Below are 24,740 nucleotides of genomic sequence, written 5' to 3'. Positions count from 1 at the left end.
TGATACATGAAGCTCTCTGGCAAAATTTTTAAAAATCATAGCTCAAAAGTATTTCAAATTATTTCAGTTCCAGTTTCAAATAATTCTGGTTAAGAAATATTGTATCTTTAATAGGTAAAATACCAGTTTTCATCAAGTGCTGGTACTTGAACAGGTAGATACCTAGGCTCCAGTAGGTTTATATGCTTTTTACCATATGAACTAGTTTTCCAAGGTTAATTAAAACCTTTAATTAATTTATATGCAACAGTGGCATGATAACTTGGGATGCTATGAATCTGCAAGGGCTTCCTCTGCTTGGGGGCTTAACTTACAAAAGGCTAAGAAAGTATAACCGAAGATCAGCGGCTCAGTTCTTTCTTTGAAACTTGATTCCTACCTGTCTAATAGCAGGAAATCCATTTCCTGTTGAATACCAGGTAACTCCAAGAAACACATCTCAGCACGTCATTTGCATTACTAGCTAGTATTTTACTTGCTGATTGCGCTCCCTGTTCCAGGAGGAAGCTGTAGATGAGTCAAATTGGGTGAAAAGGCATGCTCTCTAGCGATGAGTTGGAAATGAACTACCATCTTAACCAGAAAAACTATAAAGATCGTGAATAAATCCATGGTGAAAGAAATATAGGCAGAATAATATACATGAGCTGACATTTTAATAAACAAACACTACATTATAGGAGGATAATTCAGCAGAGCTGAATGGTTTAATCATAAATGTTTTGAAAGATCTTTATTGCTAGTTGCTCTGCACATCGGGGCACATTTTCGGCAAATTATTCTGGAGAAAGAAAAAGAGAAAGCAATAAGGGAAACAGCTCAGGGGTAAAACTGATGAGTGAGTCATATATTTTCCTTGAAATACAAATACTTTTAGAAGGACTAAGTAAAATGTAAACATTCAATGAAGTGACACCCATGATCGGTTTCGTCACTCACAGGTTGACTTATACGATCTAAATTAAATTATTGGGTGGGGTCTTTTTTAATTTGTTAATAAGGAGGTTGGGGGGGTTAGCAAAAAAAATATCAGAAATAAGATATGAAAGGCTTCTCATTTCAAACTTGTAACGTCACTGTAACTCTTTTCAATTATATACTTTTGTTTGAGGTTTAATATCTGTTTATTCCCTTGCGCTATCTTTATCACCCAGACTGGCTACATAATTTATATTACAAACTAACATTTTTTATATAACAGGCTAAGAATGCAGCCCTCGTCTCGACTGACCTGATCTTTTATGAGTTTGGCAAACAGAGCTGGATAACATGAGTTAAGCTAGTATCAAGTTTTCCAGTTAAATAAATCTTCACTGAAAAAAAATATTAATTTAAATAAAAATTTTGTGAAGAAATTTGTGTACAATTTGACTGGAAAATTGTCTTAAAAGCAGAATAGGCTTTCTCTCCATGATATCCAGTTTGTATAAGTGACTCAATGAGCATAATTAAAAAAAGTTTGGTTTATACCCCATTATGTTTCTGTGGTTCTCTGTGGTTGTGTGGCAAGAGACCAAAATTCAGATCTCTCTCTACTTGGTATTTACTAATTCACTCAAGTGTAGCTATGCACGGAGTACATCAAATTATGCACAATAATTCAAGAAGGGTATCAAGACAAGTGTTGGATGCGTGATATTATGTTGTTCTGTGACTTTTTAGATAAAATTCAGTTTGGGGGGATTGAAGATATCAGAATAGAAGGATGCTTTTATTCTTCTGATAGGTAATATAGTGAAGTCTAAATACAAGAGTGAGAATGTTCAAATTTAATGAAGTTTAAATTACCTGATATTTTCATTATTTTCCCTAAGCACCCCCTAAGTCATAATAAACAAAAAAGAAAAACGCACCAGTTAGAAGCAGCAAATGGACTGAAAGCAAAAGAGATAAATTCTAACATGACAGTTTTTGCAGCATGTGTATCACCATAATTTAATTAAAAATGGTGTTTAATAACAAATCTGTCCCAAGTGCTGGTCCTACTGCGCGCATTTGCATTTATTTAACATCTTCAGAAAAAATATGTGAAGAAATGCACCTACGTGAGACACAGAGAAGTAGTATAGACATTAACCTCTCTTTTTGATAAAGAAAACATCAGTGAAAACTGTCTTTGGCATTTTCATTACCGGCATTTAAACTGAGAATCATTGAGAAGATAAATCATTTTTTTCACTGCATACCTATTATGCATCCCTTTGTCACAGCATATCTTCCATTTGCACACAGCAGAGGCTGAAGGTTTAATCTGTTCCTCCCTACATTTTCAAATTATTTCCTTCAGAAAATAAGGAATTAAACGAGACGGCTTGGAGTGCACACATGTTGGCTTCCTATTTATTCTAGCAAACAAGTGCACCGAAAACAGATGAAGCTGCAGATTTTACCCACACTTTTCAAGCTTAATATCCTATTTTAAAAAATCCTTAATGTGCTATCATTACAAAGTATGAGTTGACATATTCAGAGATGTATATTGTAACTGAAAGGCCCTAAATGGAGCCAGACTTCTCCGTTATAACATTTCATTGTCCTCCTTAAAATCCAAAAGCTGAGTAAGGCTACTGCAGAGGAATTATTTTTCTAAATTGCTTTCCTAACATTTCACAGAGAATAAATAAACAAATGACAGTTTTAGCTTTTGCCCTGAAGGATTTACTCATGCAAAACTCTAAACATGGTCTTTCCTAGGAAATGAAAGGCTGGTTAAAACTGGTTTTCCTTCTCCTATTCCAAGTGACTGATTGTCACATTCCAGACATTTCTGAGCAATGGGATTACATCATTCATATTTTTTTAAGGGAAACAGCTGTTACATCCAATATTCATGACCTTTAAGTTTTCAATATCAAGTTATTCAGCTGTTCTTTCAGTCCATCTGAGTTGCAGCGAAATGAAACTGTGCAAAAGACCAATCAGTTTTATTCCATAGTTAAATGAATGCACATATTGTTCCAAGGCAACAGAAAGAAAACAGAGCTTAGGGGAAATACGGCATACAAAAATCTTGGTCTTATCACTGCTTCAGTGGACTGTCAGCCCCTTCTCCATCCCACACACAAAATCAGTACAGTATTTTGTTGCATATTTCACATTGCTCCTTTCTAGTGTTTGATGTGCACAGCTGTATGTGTTATGTGTGCATAATTCTTACAGGATGTCACAGAAGGAAAAAAAGAAGAGAAGCACACAGAGATTCTTAAGGCAGAACACAGATACTTTTGAGGATATGTACCAGCTCATATAATCAGGCTCTTTGAACTTCAAGTTCAGTGTTTCTTACATCTTTTTCACTGTTTTGGTTTGTTTGCTTCTTTGGGTTTTTTTCAGTGATGGAAAACATGAGTACATTTGGATAAAAGGAGTTTAATCATATTTCTATTTAGAAACATATTTAGATTTTCAGGTGGTCATTAACTCATCAGAGAAAGGTAAACAAAATCCATTAGTCTACTTAATATGAAAGGGCATTTCTCAAACTTTATCATGCTTGATGCATTACATACCCAGGATGTTGTTACATTGACGTCTGCAGCTCTTCCAGAAAACTTGCTTTGTAATAATGCTTACTGCACAATATTAAAGCCCTTTTTGATTAAAATAAATTGTAAAGTGTAAACCAAACAGTAAAAGAACCATGCTATTACAGAGAGGGCGCTTGCCTTAGGAACTCCCCGAGAGGGTGAGGGGATGATAACAGCAGTGGTCTCATGGACTGGTGGAACTGAAAGAACTTGTTCTCTCTCCTGATTTTGCTACTAGTTTATTTTGGACTTCAGTACAAGCCACATTGCCTCTGTCTGGTCTGCATGATGTCAAGTACACAGTGGGAGCGATCACGCTAACTTGCACTCTGTAAACAACTTTAAAACTGTGGGTGAAAACAACTAAAACATTAATTTATCCAGTGACCCATGCAGAACTGGAGAAGCTGTAATTTTGTATCCAAGGAGAAACTTCTGGGATTATACATACACGTCTCCCTCTCCAGGGTCACCCTCAAGTTAAACGCTGTCTCCTATTAGCAGCATTGCCAGGCAGCTATTTTTCTCATAAAAAGCACTGTAGAAATTGAATGTTTCACGGAAGTACCAGTGTAAATATTTATAAATATAAGTATATACATAAATGTACACACGTTTCCCTAAGGGGTCTATATCAACTCTACCACTGCAAGATCAAGCATTTTATTTTCTAAGTCTTATTATGCTAAATTTGACACACTAGTAATTTTTTTTTCCCAGATAAACATTAAAAATCCCTCGCAAATTACTATACGTGCTCCAAAGCTCTGTGTACGCGATACCAAATCCCGCCCCCCCCTTTTTCTTTTATTTCCCCCCAGCAGCAGCAGCAGGAGCAGCAGGAGCAGCAGGAGCTGCTAGGGCCTCCCTCCAGCTCCCTGGAGCACTAGGTGGTGCTGCAGCACAGCCGCCATCAAAATCCGCCCGGTGCAAAGCAAAGCTTATCTGAAATGTCTCATTACTTATTTTTAACACTAAAGTTACTAAACATTATTACTGAAGACTGTTGCACAGAGGCTCTGGGTTTTCATGTTGGTCGTCTTTTTTTTATATTTTTTTTTTTAAACAGAAGTTCTAGCTTTCTAGGACCTTATATTTAGCATCGTTTTCTCGCAAAAGCTTTATGAATAGAAATAAGAACAAAAAGAAAGTGGACATAAGAAATTCAATTAATTACATACGAAGATAATATTTTTGAAAATTATAATTTATCTCCTTTTACTCCTTTTTCTTCTTATACAGTTAACCAAGAAGATAAATTACAAAGATTTTCCTGCATAGTACATTATACAAAACTTGTACCTTGTGAAAGTAATTTCTCTAATAGGGATACAATGCAATAATGACATTTTAATCCTTTATGAAAACAACTCAACAAGGTACAACATTATAAATATGTTGTTTGCATGCTAAAAAGTAACTCAAATGTGGTATTAAACTCCACATTTGAGTGGTTCCATACAGGTCAAGGACTTCCCAGGAGCATAACGTTGCCATCATGCACATTTGCAAAACTACGTCCTACATGTACGTTAGTTCTCTGGCTTTCTGTATATTACTAAATGCAGAGGTTTTGACTTTCTGTAGCTTTTTAAATTTTGGATAATTTTGGCCTCGGTAAGTAGACATCTATGCACTGGGTACTTTCCTAATTGCAGCTGGTTCTGCAAAAGGGTAAAGTCTGCTTGCCTGGAACAGTTTGATGAAGTGAGGCTTCAAAGTAGACTTGAAGCATTTAATTATTGCAGTTTAATTGAGAATTCTTGGAAATTCTTGCAGATGTCTGATTTATAGTGCCTTCTCAATTGCCATTTTTCACTACCAAAATTAAGTTACCTCCTTTCTGTAAATGCTAATAGCTGTATTTCTTATTCAAGGCAAGATCATTCAAACAGCAAGGCAACAAAAACAGTATCCATTTAATTATAACAACTAAATCTTGGTCTTTAATAAGGGAGCATGCAAGACTAAGCGTAAAACCTCCATTAAAGTCATCAAGATCAGACTCTAGTAATGCAGGACCATGTGTGAACACACAGAGCCTGCTGTTGACTAGCTAATTTGCTGCAGGAACAAGCCACAACCATATTAGAAACTCTTTGAAGCAGAAGCAAGTCATACACCCTAAGAAGCTATGCATTCATTGTTCTGAGCATACTAGAAAATGTATTACAGTTTTAAACTGAACTTTCTCTTTACTCTTCTATGGTCATAGAAATACAAAAAGCCAGACTTAAAACAAAAAAAGGCGCTAAAATAAGGCCCATCTGTAGAGAACAGCATTGTCCTCTACTTCCCTCCTCCATTTCTAACACAGAAAGTATTTCTTAAACATGTGCTCTGGCAGGCTCCTGCCCTCTCCACAGAACATGGCATTGGTCCAGGTTAAGAAAGAAAGTACAGCTTTTTGAAGAAGCAATTCAGCATGGTAGCAGATGACTCTGCAATGTGCATTGATGAAGGACAAACAGGAAGAAGACAATGAGAAAGGACAAGAATCAGATGGGATTGTGAGAGAAAGAACCTGAAAAGAGCAGAAAGGAAAGGAAAAAAGAGGGAAGAGACTGCAAAATGAAGCTAGCAACCGATAGCTAGACACTGATTTGCAACCTAACAAAATAAAACTCCTGAGCTGGTCCACACTGACAAACGTATGCTTCTTCATCAGTTCGTAATATCCCTCTATAATGTGGGTTTTTCCTTGTAGTTTTTCAAGCAACCTCTGTAATAACTTACAGGTGTGGCCCGGTCATTCTGATTTGCCATAATTTTCAGATCTCCTATATAAGACAATACAGTAGCAAAGACAATCCAGCTAACAATTTAGAACTGGTGCAAAATTAACAAATCAGTCTGGAATACTGTAACTACAAAACAGAGAATGGTGGTTTAAATTGCAGTGGAGATCACCATGAAGTTTTTGCCCCTCACAAGCGTAGTTTGATGCAGTATTTATTCATTCCTGAACATTAAAAAATAGAAAAAGAAAATGGGGTAGACATTGAGAAAGTGATATGCTAAGTATTTTATTCATCATTAGGATCAAGAAAGAATCTGGAACAGATTTGAGTCAGGGAAACTACGCTTGCAGATCTCAACTGAAAATCAAAAGCATATAATTTAAATTGTAATGTTGTAAAAAAGGGCGTTTTCAGCATTCCTTATTTATTCTACCTGACATTTGAAAGAAATACAGCATTGTCAGTATTTTGTGTTTCTTTGAAAGAAAACAATGCTATTCATAACCAGAGATGCTCTTCTTGTAAAGGAAAGAGGCTGGCTTCCTTCCCATGTACACTTCTCCTATTTACTTTTGCCTTAATCTCTCATACTGAACTGCTGGCATATATTCATTCATAAACAATGTGGATACTTAAACTACTCTTTGAAGAGGTGGTTATATTTGTGGGCATCATATGGGAGAATCTGCATGAGGTTACACACATTTACAGGTAATGCACTGCATCACTTTTGCTATTTTAATCCAATGTATCAAAATTATCCATGTCAAGTTAAGATGCTAACCCCATGTGAAAAACAGGTAAAGAAGGGATATCTGTACCTGATAATGGACAAACAAATGTGTAACACACTGTCCTATCTTCACAGTTAAACTAGGCATCTGAACTTTTAGGAAGTCCCTATAAACATGGTATAAAAGATGACCAGATGACCTCAGCAAAGAAAACATAGGCTAGCTTAAATGGTACCACATCTATACAAATCCTACTCTATTGTCCTTGGAAATATCCCTCTTTCTTTTATCATGAGTCTTATGATACCTCATAATATTCTTAAATGTCCAGATTGTGAAATTCATTTATTACCCCAAAATCCTGATTTAATTAAAAGGTTTCTAAGCCTTGCTTGCTTCTTAAAAATATAACCTCAAAAGAACAGCTGAAGAACAAATAAGAATATTCAGTTTAGCATTTCAGCTCTTTTAGAGCATAGTTGGCTAACGATTTTGCAGACTTCCATTTGATAATTTTGTCTTCTAGCTGCTGGGCAGTCTGCGACGTAGTGACAAATTCCAGCCATACCTTTCAAACAAGCTGAGTGGTGTAAAAACCATTTTATTCATCCCACGCAGCTCAATGGCTTTAAAAATTCAGTTCTGCTTCTATTATTCTGGGGGTCATTTGGATACTTTACCATATCCAAAAGTACAGATACTTCACACCGTTTACAATATAGCATTGCTCCTCGAGTACAATTTCTGCTTCCCAAGGACATTAGCAATATTCTGTCATGTCAGAAGTTTTTGTTCTGTCAATGTACTAAATAGACACATAGACATAGAGTAGCCCTCAGTAACTGTGAAGAACAAGGTTAACGGCAATCACAGAGATCTTACACACACACTAATTAAATTGTGTCTACAGTGAATTGTAGTATAGTAGCTCAAATATTTTAGGGCAGATAATGCAGAAAAATCTTGGATAAAGAACAGAAATGCATGAGGAATAAACGGATATACATTTACTAAGGTGGTAGGGGCACTAAATTTCTTTTATGGTATTACAAATATGATATATGCACATATACATATTTATGCACATATATGCCCCTATATGTATATATGTCAGCTATTAAAACCAATATATTTCAGAATGTCAGATCACAATCACGTTGGAAATGCACATACAAAATCATCTTTTCCCTATACATTACCACATAAATTATGATTAACTATACAGATCCTATTCTGCAGAAATGTTACTTGCTTTCTCAACTTTTGAACATCTGTATAATTTGTGATCAGAAGCAAACGTACTAATCAGAACACAAAAAGATGCACCAAAAGATAAAATATATATTGTAACTTGTTTCAAGTCCTTCTTGAAGTACGTAAGGGCAGGTACAGTTGCAGGGCCCACTAAGGACAATAAAAGCAATTTGGTTCACTGAAATTTATGAAATACATTTTCTCAGATAATGCAGATTATGAAAATTAAGTACACTGCTCAATGGGAAAGAGAAATTGCAATATATTGCTAGATTCAGTAGATTTTATATTTTGTGAGAACTTATGAAAGCTCTGTCAGAATTTTGGAGTGCTACAATTTCTAACGCAGTGATGCTTTATGCCTTCTAAATTCCATGTGTTTTCGAAAAAGAAATTGAAACTATTTCAAAAAAAGAAGAGCTCCATCTTTTGAAAGGCAAGGCCTAGAATCATAACTGACTCCACAAAAACTATTATCTTCCTCAGGGGAATCATTTACAGGGAGATAGAGAGCATTCATAGAGCTTTAACAGACGGAACCAGTAAGTATTAATTCTCATTTTCCTCCCTTTTTCTGCACAGCCCATTGTCAATGGTTCGGCTCCTGTTCAGAAAGAAAGCTTGTTCATCTGTCTCTGATTCTGTACAGTGTCACTAGAAACAGTTACATGGAGCACGTTAAAATCTTCAGATCAAATCTTTTGGATGTATGCATGTATTACTGCTAATGATTCTTTACACACAACTCAAGGAGGCATAAGACAATCCAAGAAAAAAAAAGTCTAGTGTGTATTTATAACCTTTTTTGAAGAACACGACATCATTACACCTACAACGTCAGTCAGACATTAACCTTGACCTAAGCTCCTGCCCAGACTTGCCACCCAGCTGTATTTGCTAGATGCAAACAATGAGGCCAAGCTCCAGAGCAATCCTCAAGAAAAGCTTAGGGTCCAGCATGGTTCCCAGACTGCGCCAAGACAACAGATCAGGCTCGGGCAAGGTCATACGAACTTCATCCCAATCCTCCAGAAAATATCACACGCAACTCAGTCACAGGATGGGTACTATGCATAGGGCAACATTCCAATTAAAAGTATAAACATAGCTATACAGACGTGTCATTGCGTTCTCCACAGGAAAATACACAACACCCTTTTGCTGTGCTTGCTTGCTTGTTAGTTGTGAGATTTCAACTGATTTGTGAAGGAATTGCATCAATTCACAGAAGGCTTTTTAATGGTTAACTATACAGAAAGGGATTTCATACTGAGGAAGAATCCTTATAGTTTGAGAGGCAAATATCCAAGGATATGTTAAAATCATAAACTTGTGGAACTTGTCCTTACTAAAATGCAAGTGTGATGTGTTACTGAAATATTCATGTTGCATTTCCGGCATTCAGACAGCAATCATCCTATAACCTGATTTTTTTTCTATCAGCTCTCTCATCATAAAAACCCATCAGGAAATTTTAACAATAATGAAGCAAACTGAAAATTCCTTACATTTTGTACAATTTTCTGTGCCTGTTCTTTGACTGCTCCCTTATGCCATATAACAGTTTTTAGATATCTATTATAAGTGACATGTAATTATAAATTGAAAAAGCAAACAACCCTGCCAGTATAATGACTAATAATAAATATGTCCACAAAGCCCATTGAAATATGCAAAGCAAGGAAACATCTGTAAACATAGTAGTTCAAAATGCAGATCAGACCTAGATGACTGTTATAAAACATAATAATACCCTACCTTCTAAACCACACAGACTCAGACAAATCCTCAAGAAAAAAACATCATCAGGAGGATTTATCTGGCACCGCTGTTTGTGTGTATGCTTTTGTTTATACACACACATATATTTACATACATATGTTTATATTTATAAAATAAATTCTTTCAACCAAGTTACAGCTCCCATAATAAAAATTTCCATTGGCATCCGTACTTTCAAATAAAAATAATTATATTGTGTCAATGACCTTTAATTTTAAAAGTTGGCATTACTAAATCATACTCATACCATTGAAATAGGTTTCCCCCCCCAGCAAATCTGGATATCAGTAGGGGTTATCATCATCACATATACAAAACAACAAAATACATTCCCCTCAGCAAATATTTTGGTAAATTAATTTGCACCATGACTTAACATACATGTCTTCATCTTACTGAAAAGTATATATATCATTACATCATTATATCCAGTAAACATCTGTGTTTGAGTCAGATTAGGATACAGACTAGAGAAGACTGTAATAGGTAACATCTGTGCTGAAATTTGATATTTACTTTTATATTTCTCCAGAGACCACTGGTAGAGTACATTAGCTCATTTTCTAAAGCCTGCACTAGCATATTGTAATGTAGGAGCAATGTAAAGTGAGAAGAGGGAGAAATAATCATTATATTTGGTCAAAGTGCACTTACATGCATTCATGTATTGTTGAGGTCTAAACCAGAACTTCTGGAATAAGTATGTATTTCAAAAGTGTAGATATCCAAATGACAGTAAGATTTTGCAGAGTCTTTATTTTAGAACTAGATGAAGAAACTGAGACTGGTTATAACACCCACTTTTCCTTTTCACAGGCAAATGTTCACCTTTCTTCTCCTGAGTCTCCTGACTGCTGAATAATCCAAGTGTCTATTTTAGGACAACCTTAAGACCTCCATAGCATTGCAGATGCTACTGTACATCCCCCCGAATTACACATCACCCTTCTATGTCCAAATACATTGCTCAGAAAATAATGAATGCATCTCTACCATTGTAAGAGCAGCACTCCATTGGAGGGAATGTCACAGGCTGAAGTATTTTTGCTCAGTGTATCCTTACTGGTTTGCTTTGAAGAAAGTCAAGCTAAATTAAGAAGCTTTTCAGATTGTACCTTTGCAATAAAGGAGGGCTTAGATGCTCCACAATTCCACTGTTCACAATTCCTTTCCAAATGCCATGCATATGGACTCATGCAAATGAGTCAATTAGGTAACCTATGCCTAGGGGCTTTTTTTTTTTCTTTTTTTTTTTTTTTCCTTTTCTTTTTTAAAAAATCTCTTTTGCCCAAGACCAGAAGGGATACCAGCACTGGTGTATTCTACCACTCCAAGGAATATTCAAGCCCCTTTGTCACAAGAGCAGTAATTCCAGTCACTTCCGTTGGTATCCTTTCCCTGCTCCTCTAGAAAGAGTCCAAGTTTAAAAAAGGTCCAGCACACTGTCTGCAACTTTTATTGTTTATTCATTTATCCTGATAAATTATGCAAGCCAGATCCCCCATTATCACTGGAGTTACCAGTTAAGTCCTTTCCAGCTCCCAGCTACTTTCATTCCCTTGATACATAGATAACAGCAGACTAACCAAGTAGTTCTCAATTTTCTACTCAGAAATGATACCACAACAGATAGGATTTTCTTATTTTTTTATCCATTTTTCTTCTTTTATTAACTTTCAATTCTTTCTTTCTCTTACTATATTCTAAGCAGCAAACTTCCATCTTAATTTGATCCCTCAAATAATAACGAGCTTTCTTTAGAAGGGAACTTAATCTCCAGTAAAGTATGTACGCTCTTTCTGTGTTCATACTACGTCTCATATGGACGCAAGTAGACAATCAGAGGACAGTGGGTTTGTATAAATATGGGCTATTTCAATAGACGTATTTACTAAATTCTAACAGGAGAAAGAAAATCAGTTTAACTTCATTGTTACTGAACAATACCAGCAGGAGAGTGGAAAAGTTTTTTCTATTGGGCTGAATGGCACAGTTTAAGTCCACCTAATTTTTAAAAAGTAGTGTGTTAACCTGCCATTATTTGCCTTTTTAAAATAAATAAATTATTAATGTGCATTAGCTAAGCATTAAAGGTATAAAATTTCATTTCAAAATTGCAGTATTATCTACAAATACACTGGATCGTAATTTAAAATCAGATTACAAATGTTGGTGTTTAATGTTTGTTTTTCTAAGGTTACTGTTGAAAAACAGATTGCCTGACTATAAATAAACCAACATAGTCAGTAACAGGTACTTGAAGTTAAAAACATGTAAGAGCCTACATAGGCTTAACAGATAATCAGTATAAAATATCTGGAACACCAAAAATGGTTTCAGCATTAACAATAATATATAACTAGCAGTAATCCAGTGCATTCATGTATTTATTGCAAAATGTAATAAGCAATCAGAACAGTACTTTCTTTTCAATTGGGAACTTAAGATTGGGCCTTCAGGAATGCATTTGTAACAGACTTTAATGACCAGAGCAGAATAAACATTAGGACAGAAGGTAGGCAACAATGCAGTCCTGAATCATACGCTCAGTTGCTCTTTAGCTTGTAGATATCTAAATACCACAGGTATACCTCTGTCGCTCATTCAGTTAAAAGTATCCAGCTGCCTAAAATTTTCTTTTTCTGAGCTCAGACCAGTCCTGGCAGGTCTGAGCAACTTTGCGCTTAATTTCTAAACCTAATTAGTACCTAGAAAATTGACATTGACTTGATCGTCATTTTCATTCTTGAAGGTACTGACCTGGTAGGTGAGCGAACAGCATGCCTAATGCCTCCAGGACTGCACTCTACGTAGAATAGAGCATTAGCCTCCGTTTATGTCTGATAAATTATAGCCAAGGGATTAGGACTATTTTTGAGGGATGTGGAAAAAGCGAGTTTTCTCCCCTCAGGCAGAAGATAATTTAGCCTAAAAGGTACAAAACCAAGATGACTTTTATAGGTGTGGTGTTACTGTAGTAAAACATGCTAAGATGCGGTAAAGAAGTCACGTCTTTTTCCTTAAAAAGATCAATCTGAGCAAGACTGTAGAAATGCCATACAAGTTGGAAGGCTTCTAAACAATGTGATTGTTTGACCAAATACAGTTTTAGAGACACAGATTTACTTCTGATACTCCACATTTTCTATTCTGACGTTTTTATGAAACAGGAATATGCTCAGGGCACAGAGGAAGATTTAAAAATTTAAAAAATGTAGGCACACTCAAGCATTCAGAAAATAAGAAAAGCTAATAAACCCACCTGGACTGTAAGTAAAGAGTAGCCTTTGCAAACCCAATTTCGGAACAGACAATCTGAATTTACCAGCTTTTACACTCAGCTGTGCTTTTGAATGCTGTGATTCCACCAAGGTGTTCAGAGGTGAACTAAATAAGACTACAAGTTCTTAACCAACCAAGTGCTTCCTTTAAATCATATATGAAATCTTGTGTTTACAAAGCGTAGAAATAATACATATAGCAGATATGTTCTGCCAATATATAGACATATCAAGCTATCATTATGGATAATTATAGATATATATTATTATATATCATCTGCTCCTGTAGAGTTACTTATGAGTGCCTGACATTTTTGGAGTGCATAATATAGTTGGTCTGAAAAATAAATTAAATGTATAGATCCTAAAAACAGTTTTAAAAATATCCATAAATAATCTGGTTTTGTCCAAATAAATTCTATTACCCATTGTTTAAATGCTAGGTGAATTAAGGCACATAAAGTTGCCCCACTGAGGTTGTTGGGATGTGTGCACAATGAATTTAGCATTTGACTAGAGCCTTATCTAGAATGTGCTCTTAACCCTAACCCTTCCCCTTCAAAAAAAAGCATTGCACCTATAGCAGTGTAATATAAACATATTTTACATGTTTATATAACTGTATTCCACTGGCAATGTTCTATACAGATGAATATTTATTATCTAGTCTTTCACCATACTTCCATAAGTAAACTTGGTTTTGATTTGCAGCCAGTCAGGTAGCATATTTTTGCCTATGTTGTATTAAGCCATCTGGCTAAAAAAAGAACAAGAAAGAAAAAGTCACATCTGCAGTTACTTAGATTGTACAGAGACTGTCAAATCTCTGGAATCACTATGCATAAAAAGCAGTGCAATACATGATATGTTTATAGTCAAATTACTGTTTGTTTGGTGCTCAAGTGCTTCACAAACATGACCTGTCATCAGGTGAGATTTTGAGTTGGATTTGGAAAGAATAAAAAAAGGAAAAGAGCAAAGTGATTTTGTATATATTTTCCTTGAAATAATTAATCTAACACAGAAATATCCCATATGTTACACAGAGAAAGATCTAAAGTTTTCTTACCAAATTTGCAGTAAAGAAATCCCGATACTCAGAACTGTGGGTCAGCAATACAGCTGCAGCTAGTATTTTCTTTTTTACATCTGAAGTTAATAAAGAGTTTGAAGATTCAGAATAATTTTTTAATTGATTTAAATCTGCAGTGTACACCAAAACCTCAACTATTTCAAGAAAAGGCTCTTTAAAGAAATTCTTCAGTAAATTTGTTTTTGATTATGCTTGTTGATAGCATGGAGAATATTTCCCCTCCCCCTCAGCATTCAACTGAAATATTTGAGCTCTTTCAAACTTTAAACTTTTCAGATTAATTTTCTGTCCTTTAGCTATAGACAATCTAAAATAGTGCTCAAAAACTGAAAATCGCATTTCAGAGTAGGGATCGCGTATTGCATGGGTAACTCTTAATTGTTCATTTTTGTTAACTGAATTACATTCCAATTATGTTTAAACTAATTTTACTTCATTTGCAACTTAATGTGACTTCTTAGTATAGGATTGTTAATAGTGCCAAAATCAAATAATTGGCATATTACTGGCTCTCAACTTATCGGCTAGACCTGAGACTCTCTGCAAATAACAACAGTTCCACAAATTTATGTGCAACAACTTGTTGATCCTTAGAACTAAACACAATAGTATGTTTTTACGTTGAGTTATATATGGCTTAAGTATGGCGCTTATATAGCTTAAGTAGGAGCTATAGGTCATAGTTTATAATCAAACTTCTACTTTATAAAAGACACTTATGCTAACACCCACACATGGAAGGTATAAAACTATTTCTCAGAGAACTTTGTTTCATGAAGCGTAACTGTTAGACACACCCAGAAGTCTTAGAAATAACCCCATGAATTTAAGAGTCATTATTTCCCTTCACCTCCTTTTGAATAACGTCTCATAAATTTGAATAGCAGCCTTTCACTTGAAGTATCAGGATCATATCTTGCCTGCAAGCAACACAGCTGAACAAAGTTGCAGTCAACCTCTCCAGTTAAGGTTTTATTTTCAGATGTTGAGTCTAACGGTTATCTCCTGTGGCAAACTTCTGTCAAGATACAGCAGTCCACACATTATTTCCATTAGGAAATGGATTCATCTATCTAATCATCTATACACCCTTCTGTAAAGACTGTCACTAACGTTTTCTGTGATTGTTTGTAAATATCAATTATGTTATGGTAACATGAGGATGCTTTATTCTTCTCCAAGTTCTCTTACAATACACAGTTGTCTGTACAGCCTAGAGATTCAGGCTCTAGGAAAACTTCATTTGTGCACTTAGTTAAAGGTGGCTTATATAGCACAGGTGGAAAGCTGTAGAACTGCAGAAGCAGCATATGTTGTTACAAGCCTCAGAATAATAGAGCCGTTGAGAGCCATCAAATTAAGGGTGAGAAGAAAGAATAGCCCCGTTTCTAATGTTACAGAAAGACATGGTAGATGTATTTCAGCAATGCTGCTAGCAATGAATAAGTCCTTTTACAGATTATGATGAAGACAGTTCTGAGCTCCAAATTACATGAACTTACTAAAGTTGTCTTCCAGACTCAGCCATCATTAAGTGATTTATTTTAACATCTGAAAAAGACTGATTTTTGCTCTCAAAAGGAACTGATATAGGAAAAAAAAAGTTGAAAAGTACTCAGAAAAGTAACTTGGTCCAGCCTTCAGTATTTATTCAATAAAACCAGCAATATTTCTTATTATTTATTCAATAAAAGCCTAGTGAATTCAAGAGGAGGGGATGAGAGAGAATTACACCTACAGTAATCTGGTTTTACATTTTCTCAAAATGCTTGTAATGGAATGAAAAAAGGAATAACCTGTATCTAATTGCAAACATATTAGAAACTAATAGCCTTTAATATTGTGCTTTGATAATTCCCTACACTATTCTCTTATCCAGGATTCAAATACAAGGAGAAAAGCAACTAAAAATTTCTTTGGCCCTCCCCAAAAAGTGGAAACAGAGATAGAAAAAGGGTAATGGTTACGTGATCCTTGACCTCTATCCAAAGTTCATTAAAATCTTGTAGGAGTCACGGGAAAAGATGAAAGATCCAGTCAAGAGATGTTTAAGGCTGACCCAGGTATCCTGAAAAAAGATGACTGAAGTCTCTCTACTCGGAAAGAGAGAAAAGATCGATGGTTTGCAAAGATCCAAAGACATTATCATAGCATCAAATATGTTTGTTTCTATGTCAATATACAATTCAGCCATTTAAGTCACAAAGCGGTGGTGGAGTGCTCTACTCCACAATAAGTTAGAAGTTAACAGACATCTAAAATACAGAAGATTATACTAGATCATCCAGAATGAGAGTTTTTTCAAAAAGACAGAAAGCAGTAAACACTAGACCCTTCCCTGAGAGGGTTAAGGGATATAAAGAAAAGCAGAAGAATGGGAGTTGAATCCAAGATGGACCTCAGGAGGATTCCAAGAAAGAATTTGCTGTAAAAGCAATCATATTTTATTCAGACTAAAAAAGCTAAATGGATCATGAAAGCATCTCAGCAGGTTAACACAATACAAGGACAGAGAGAGCACTTTTAGCTTTGCTGGTAGTAAAACCATAACTTTTTCATCCCTTTTACAAATATTTGCAATTGGTAACAGCTACACTGAATGTGTCAGAGATATGTAAATGTACCTTAGCTCATCTCGAGGTAAGAGTGATGACCAGATAAATGACTAGATATAAGACATTCCGGACCCTGGAGAGTTACGATTCATGCATCTAGTTTACTGAAGCACTCATGTGAAGCTGAGCTTTCCAGGAAATTTCCCAAGGGACAACATAAGACCAGCCTCCCACTCATGCTGCATGGCTAGTTCTGAGAAAGGGCATTGCAGAAGTGAGAGAAACAAGTATTTTCAAAGGATCAGTGGTGGCTAGTAAAGCCCTAAGTCATGCAACATGAAAAGAGACTGCCAGCAAACAACAAAATCCCCAGGGAACAAGCCACAGAAAAGAAACAATGCTCTTGATTACAGAAAGAGCAGAAGCACAGACAGAACTGCAATAGGAATACAGAACAAATATTTATAAGAGATGATCTGTTTGCTGAGCAATTTTTCCAAGGAATAAGATAAAAAGTCTGTCATGGCCTAGATCCTCAAACCAGCCCTATCACCATGAGCCAACTGAGAGCCAGGGGAAGGAAATCAACTTTAAGCATCCAAAATGAATAGAAAGCTGCCTGAAAATGGAATTGGATCTCTCCTGGCTGAGGAAATTTTTAATTTTCTCGCAGTTTGTTTGTTTGCCTTACTGCTACATTTGTGGTTTAAAAACTATATTCAGAAACTATTATGTTATGGACTTTTATCCTGCGTCTGTATCATGCATTTTTGTCATTATGATTTGGACAAAGGAGTAGAGAAAAGGCTTCTTAAATCTGCAGATGTCAACAATATCTGTGCTTGGGGTAGATACATCAAACATATCAGAAGACACATTTGGAACTGAAAAAGTCGCGGAGACACTTGAGAAATGGGATATTAAAAAAAGTTCAAAACCTACATGTAAAATTTCACAGAAAAAATGGATGAGAGAGGTGAAAAACCCATAGTGCAGCAAAAGAGTTTGGGAGTGTACAGTGAATCACAAGCTGAACATAAATTAACCATCTCCTGCTGTTGCAAAAAAAAAAAAAAAAAAAAAAGAAAATACTGAATGGCTCTGTGCTGTTTGAAAGTCATGTGAAATACATTCTCCAGTCTTCTGGCAATGGTGAAGCTTCATTTTAAGCCCTGTGTCAAGCCTGGGCACAACAATTCCAGAAGGACCCAGATCAGTTGGAGGGAGCTGCCCAAGAAGAATTATCAGAGCACAGAACAAATTTTAAAAGAGCATCTGTATGAGGCTATGCCGGGTTTGGTTTTCTTTTTGCTTAGCTGATTTTCATTAAGTTACATAATGCAAGAGGATACAAGGATAAACATATATCTAAAATATATCTAAAGTCTGAATAAAAGCATTTCCACAACACTTGTTTTTACATTCTTATTTCTTTTTTGTCTGTATACAGGTTTAAAGATAAGCAGGTTACAGAAGTTCTGTATTCCTAATGTGTCCTAATGACTTTGCTGCATTTTTTACTATTATTACAGATCTCTCTGAAAGCCTTTCCTTTTTGTTACTTTGTTAAAAAAAAATTCAAATATTTAGAAAATATCTTTAAATACAAGTCATTTTCATGAACACACACACAGATACATACATGTATAAACACATAGAAAAAGAGCAGTTCCCTGTGAGTTCAGGGTCTGTATATAAAATATTTGACAGCCTCAATGGCAGGCCGCCCCAAGGCTGACAGGCCAGATAATTGCAGATAATTGAGATTCCTTCATGTTATTCTTTTGTCCTTTTTTACAGTTACATTAACCAGATCTCTTCCTAGTCCCAAACAATCCCTAGGTGCTACAGCAATTGCTTGAATGGAAAAAACCATTAGGAAAGTATTTTATGAACTAGTGTTGACTCTTGCAACTTCACAAATAAACTCAAAAAAGGAGGAAACCATAAGGAATGTTATTCATTCACTGACCTCTATTTGGAAATAAAACAATTTGGTGGACATGTGAGGGTGGGTTATATGTACAGAATATTCTCATTTGGTAAGCAGGCACAAATCAGTTCTGCTTATGCTCTGACCCAGCCCAAAGCCGTGTGCAAATATCACCCACAAGCTCCACAGCTCTTTAGTTTCAGCTCAGCATTGCACTAATATGGCCACAAGCAATTCCAGATCAGACCTGGCACCTAGTCCAGCAAGATTTGTTATATCTGCCTGCAGAAATAACCTTTTAGGTGTATTTGCTAAAAATCTACTGCACGTTGTGGATGTAATCCTCTCTCTCATCAAACTCTGGCAATGTCTATCCCAATTTTTTCAGAAAAATGGCGGGACCATAAAAAACTCAAGATCAGCTCACTATTTGTTCAGGACTGATTACAGTACAGTTGCTCCATGGCTAGCACTAGTACACAGAGTTGTTTTTTAAGACAGCCTACAGCTCCAGTCCTAAAATAAACACAAATAAAATACCATTGCGCTGAGTATGAAGGAAGACTATGTTCACATAAACAGGCCTCAGAATGCAGCTCTGAAGACAGCTCAGTCTGAAGAGATAGCATTTGCCTGCTATTTTTGGAGGTTGTTTGCTGCCTTCAAAAGCACACTTCATCTGCTGCAGCAAACCAAGCCATGCAAATGAACATACACTTACAGTCCCAGACACCATTTATGTGAATTTCACCTTTAATTTCCTTAATATCTTTAAAGATTCAACACTGAAATTTAAATCTGGGACCAAGACAGAGATAATTGTTTAAAGATGCTTGTGTTCAGTTGTCAGGTTGGGTTAAGGGAGATTGTTGCCCTTTTAGTTTCCACAAAGCACAGACTTTTGGGGGACAAAGTCTTGCTAATGCATTTTCTTGCTGCAGGGGGAAGGTTGATTTACTGGCTGTGACTGTTTGAAAGCTATCAATACATATTTCAAGTCTCAGATCTGAGAAAGAATTCTACACATTTACCATTTTGTATGTAGTCCCACCTGAGTTCAAGCTTTGACATAACCATTACGTGACTGGAAGGCCAGACATTAAACCATCGTTCTATCCTACTGACTCTGAAACTTGCTTAGTTTTCAAATGAGTGGCCATGCCTATTGGGACACAAATTTGGGAGTTTTAGGTGCTGAAGCTCGTTAAAATCAATGGGAATATTTCTGGTCACTTCTGAGATGTCCAGTCAGGTTACTGTTAGTGTTGTATTAGCTGCTCTTGGAGTGTGAACATGTTCAATAATATGGTTATGAATGTTGACTTAAGTGATAAGTAAATAATGTTGCAAAAAAATCTGAGAAAGATACAGTTTCCATTATCTCCCTGAAAAGGATTTATTCCGTTTTTAACACAGGCTGTCAGGTAATGCTACAGCAGCTATGAAAAGCCCTTTTGTTTACTTTACTGGTAGCAGAGTTGAGCGAAGCACCTTCACTGAAAAGTGTGCAATATAAAATTCATCCTACCTTCAGCTGTACTAGATGCACATCCACATGCTTGCTATCCGAGTCCTGCTGGACAGAGTAGGTCAGATCCCTGACTCTTTCAGACGTCATCCGAAGCCATGTCTCAATTTCTGGCAAGTGGAGAACAATCTTCCAATCAGCCCCAGTGTGTAGAGGAGGCGGCTTTTCATACTGCTGGCCAGAATCAAGCTCCTTCATGACATCCTCTTCTCCATCTCGTTCCACTGTAGGAGTCATGTTTATAAGCATGGGAGATGCATCAGATGGCATGGGATCCAGTTCTTGTGTTCTCATGGGAGAAAGCGCTACGTCCATGGCTAACATGGGAAAGTCTAAACCATAATTCTTTCCAAAATAGCTGCAAAGATAAAAAGAAGAGAGACTGCTGTTATGAGGGCAGATTTTGCAACAAAAACATTCACAAGGAGTAAATGGCAATGTCTGAGAGGTGTCGTACTTCTAAACAAATTCTTTGCCATGCAAACCTACACTAGGAGTTCAAGAACAAATAGATTTTTCAAATTAACTTTGCTGATTTGAACAAACAAGTTCTTTGTCTGAGAAATAACAAATACTGCATTTCTCTCATTGTAGACAATCACCTTGGAAGTGACAGTTTTCACTGATTAAAAATATTTTCTTATTTTCTACAACTGCAACATAAATAAACTAAGCATTGGCAAAGCTAACAGAACCTTACTCAACTCCATGAGTTAATGTAGGACCGGTATTTGTTAACCAGCATGTATTAGAACCTATTCCTTGGCCTGAAATTTATGACTAGATACAAAATATCTCAAGTTTTATTCATATTTCCCAAATGTCCACGAGAATACTGATCATGTACAGAAAAAATTTTGAAGGCAAATTTGAAGCACCCATTGAGGACACTTGGTTGATCTATTGTAGGCAGATTTTAGTTTTGAAGTTTTAATTCTTGTAGGGTGGTTAGATTAAGAACTGTTCCAATAAGCAACAACTCTATCAAAACTTATAGGTAAGAATTCAAAATGTCAAAATATTTACCAAAAATTAAAACATCATTTTACAAGAGTGTCTTTATTAAAGCCCAAAAGCTGTGTCATCAACATCCACTTACAAGGTTCACTGCAAAATGTAAATAAGTAAAACGTTTTACTTTGTAGTTCTTTCTTTGTCCACTCTAGCTGTATGTAATACAGAAGGCTGCCGTAAATCCTATGCCCAAGAAAAAAAATACTTAACGGGGTGAAAACCTTCATTCAGCAGGAGATGTATTTTCTACCTAATTTGGGAGACTCAAATTTGACTCATGCTTGCTTTTGACATAGAACTTCACTAAATCTTATACCAGCAATACTTTGCCACCCTAAGCTATACTCAGTAAGTCAACATTAAGAGAATTAGGATGATTAGGTCCCTTTAAAGCAGTTTTTCCTTTGTTTTAACCAATGCATATTAGAAATACTTCAACTTCATTTTAATAACTTTTGCTTCTATTCCTTTTCCATAGTGCTACAACTGCAAATAAGTCAGTTATGCAGCTATTAATCTGGGCAAGATTCCAAGTTTTTACAGGTTGACTCTTTTTTCTGTGAGGACTGCATTTTAGCTTTCAGCATAACAGCTATAAGATTACAGAAAAAGAAACCAGTGCCTTTCACTATTAAATCAACTACACTGTCACTACTGAGTTATATTTTTAAATATTTCAGGTGGAGTCTCAGCATCCAAAGACTACTCCTGCAGGCAACGAGAGTACCAAAGAAGTATTCAAACACCAGTCTATTTATCATAGCCATAGTCATAAGGACAAAAAAATTACATTTAATGTTAATTTGATTTTATTTCCTATTTGCCACTACTTAGTAAATTATGCTTTGCACATCTATCACCCCGACAAAACAGCATTTAGAACTGATATTAAGCTAGTAAATATTAATTTGGCATTTTGGAACAAAACTTTCTATCAGTGCCATCAATGAAAGGGAATGAAAGAAGATTCCAATCATTCTCAGTGCCTGATGTACAATTTCCTACTCTTTTAGTCTGATTCTTGAAGATTTCAGAATTAAATGATGTGATTTTAAAAGCTCTGCAGCAAGACTGTATGAAATTAACGTTTTGGGATTCTGAGTATTTTTCAAGTCCATCTCTCTCACCCTGTTGCCATACATACTCAAAATACATGGTTAGACGAATCACTCAATTTGAAAATATTTTCATCTTAAACACTGCTGCTCATAGCCCCAGTTTTAAAGCATATAAATCAACTGTTCTAACAGCCAAAACGATATTACTTCTAGCGCATTCTTTACATCGTTTCCTCCTGAAAATTAAATTTTAGTGAAGTGCATGTGGCCCTTATTCCTGCATGTTTATTGTTAACAAATTAAACATGCCTACCAGCAAAAGAGTGAGTCCTGAATCACTAAATGATACAGAAACCCAGGAAGTGCAGCACTTGCTTAGTAGCTTTTCCACAAAAAAGCTGGCACTCTGCAAGAGTTTTTCAACATGACTCAGCTCTGGTAAGGACATTAAAGCAATTAGCAAGCAGAAATTAAGACATGCTCCTGCAGAAGCAAACAAAAGCTAGTCCATGCTGCATGCAGAGCATAGCTCTAGCTTTGATACACTGAGTTTGCAATTAGCAATCATTAGGAACCTGCTGACCTGTTTTTTGTTACGGTGTGCTTGACTCTATATACTGGCTCTCCAGCATTACAGCTAATGCCTCCTTAATCCTAGTTGCTCTTAAAGTCAAGTCCTTTGAATCCTTTTCTTTCTGCCAGATCACAACAAGTTGCAACACTTCAAGTAAGAATATGTGGAGAAACTTTAAAATAGATCATTCTTTTCACATGCTGAAGAAAAAATTCCTACAAAGGTAATAAAACACACTGTGGATACTAATTAGCAAGGTCTGGGAAAGCTTTAAAAAGCCCACAAATGCTTGAAAGGAGAAACTGTTGCAGCTAGAAAGGACTGAATCTGCACATTAGGACACAGATTCATTAAGCTGTTCCTTGGCAGAAAAAAAAGGCATCACCAAGTACGCTGCGAGAAAGGAAAACTGAAAGGTTGTCCTGCACTCTTCGAGAAAACTGGCACTGAAGCGGCGCGTTCACAGGGGTGCTCCTAAAATCACTGGAGAAACCGTAAGCTCCACCCCCCTGCCCGTCCCCCAGCTCCTCCACAACCATAGCGAAGCAGCATAATTCCCCTGTCACGCCTGCACTGAGCTATGAAATGCGCTGGTAAGGCATGTCAAGAGCAAGCTTCAGTCACCTTCATGCATTGGATATGAAAGGAAAATAGGAAAATCCCTGCCACAGAGGTGTTTTTACAAAGTTCTAATGTTGAAATACTAAATAGCAAACAACGAGGTCCAGCAACAACAGCAAACCTCTCAGACATATCGCAATTTAGGGGCTATAAAACGTGCCAAAATACTTTTGATCAGAAGTAGGTTCTGGTTTTTGGATTACTGACCACATGCAAGTTAGACTTCCATATTTCTAACTAGGTCAGCAGCCTTGCAGAGGACTGCATTCATAAAGTTTTGTTAAGACCCCAGCTACTGAAGATGACTAAATTAGCTGCTCTCTACCCCCATTCTTGTATAGACACTTATATCTCTTGTCCTCTAGCTATACCCTTTCCCCTCCAATATTTAGGATATTACTTGTATACCGAAACATGAAAGACAGAAACAGCAAGATGGGGCATGGAAGTCCTTCAGCAGTTCCAGTATTTGCATAATGTACCATCAGTGACATATGATAACTTTCATCGAAACCAATTTTAATTTGAAATCTGAAAAAGTGTATTTAAGAACAGTATTCCATATCCCAAGCTGTTTTCTAATGGATTAAAACATTTTGTAAAAAACCGATATGAATGGATGGTCAAGTTAAACAATACTTTGGGGTCATGTATTGGGGTGTTTGATAGTTTACGTGACTGATTTTAAATGCTGGCCTTAGAGGTTGTTATATTTCTGGAGTATTTTTTTTTCCCCAGATTTTGAGAGATAGTGAATTGTAAACCACTATAATAAGTGTTAGAACACATTAAATCTGAATACATATTTTAGACTTGCTCTTTATACACTACTATGCAAAAATAATTTTTGAAAAGAGGTAAAGAAGTGATTAATTTCCTTCTAAGCAGGACCTTTATCACCGCTAAAGCTCTTTATAAACATGAAAAGCTAAGCTTAGTCTTGTTTTCTACATCACAAGGTCCTGTTAGCATCAATAACAGTTTTAGGTGGGCAAATAATGCTACATCAGACGCTAGCATTCCTCTGAACCAAATCCTTTCTGTA

At 36.1% G+C, this 24,740-nt stretch overlaps 1 protein-coding gene across 3 annotated transcripts in view; it reads right to left on the bottom strand.

Moving 5' to 3' along the window:
• The window catches only part of AKAP6 (A-kinase anchoring protein 6), a 237,152-nt gene extending 213,670 nt beyond the window's left edge, over positions 1 to 23,482 (bottom strand). For 2 of the 3 annotated variants that reach the window (XM_064460235.1, XM_064460236.1), the window contains exons 1-2: positions 23,084 to 23,481; positions 20,429 to 20,786 (exon numbers count right to left, since the gene is read on the bottom strand). In XM_064460235.1, coding sequence (XP_064316305.1) covers positions 20,429 to 20,752 — 324 coding nt within the window. In that variant the 5' untranslated portion in view covers positions 20,753 to 20,786; positions 23,084 to 23,481. Of the gene's footprint in view, positions 1 to 20,428; positions 20,787 to 23,083 lie in introns of all 3 variants that reach the window. The other variant, XM_064460237.1, reaches the window with a different exon arrangement.
• Positions 23,483 to 24,740: the final 1,258 nt, after the last annotated feature.

This window comes from Phalacrocorax carbo, chromosome 9 (genome assembly GCF_963921805.1).
Source record: "Phalacrocorax carbo chromosome 9, bPhaCar2.1, whole genome shotgun sequence".
In the NCBI taxonomy this organism is placed as follows: Eukaryota; Metazoa; Chordata; class Aves; order Suliformes; family Phalacrocoracidae; genus Phalacrocorax; species Phalacrocorax carbo.
This window is presented reverse-complemented; position numbering and strand designations above follow the sequence as displayed.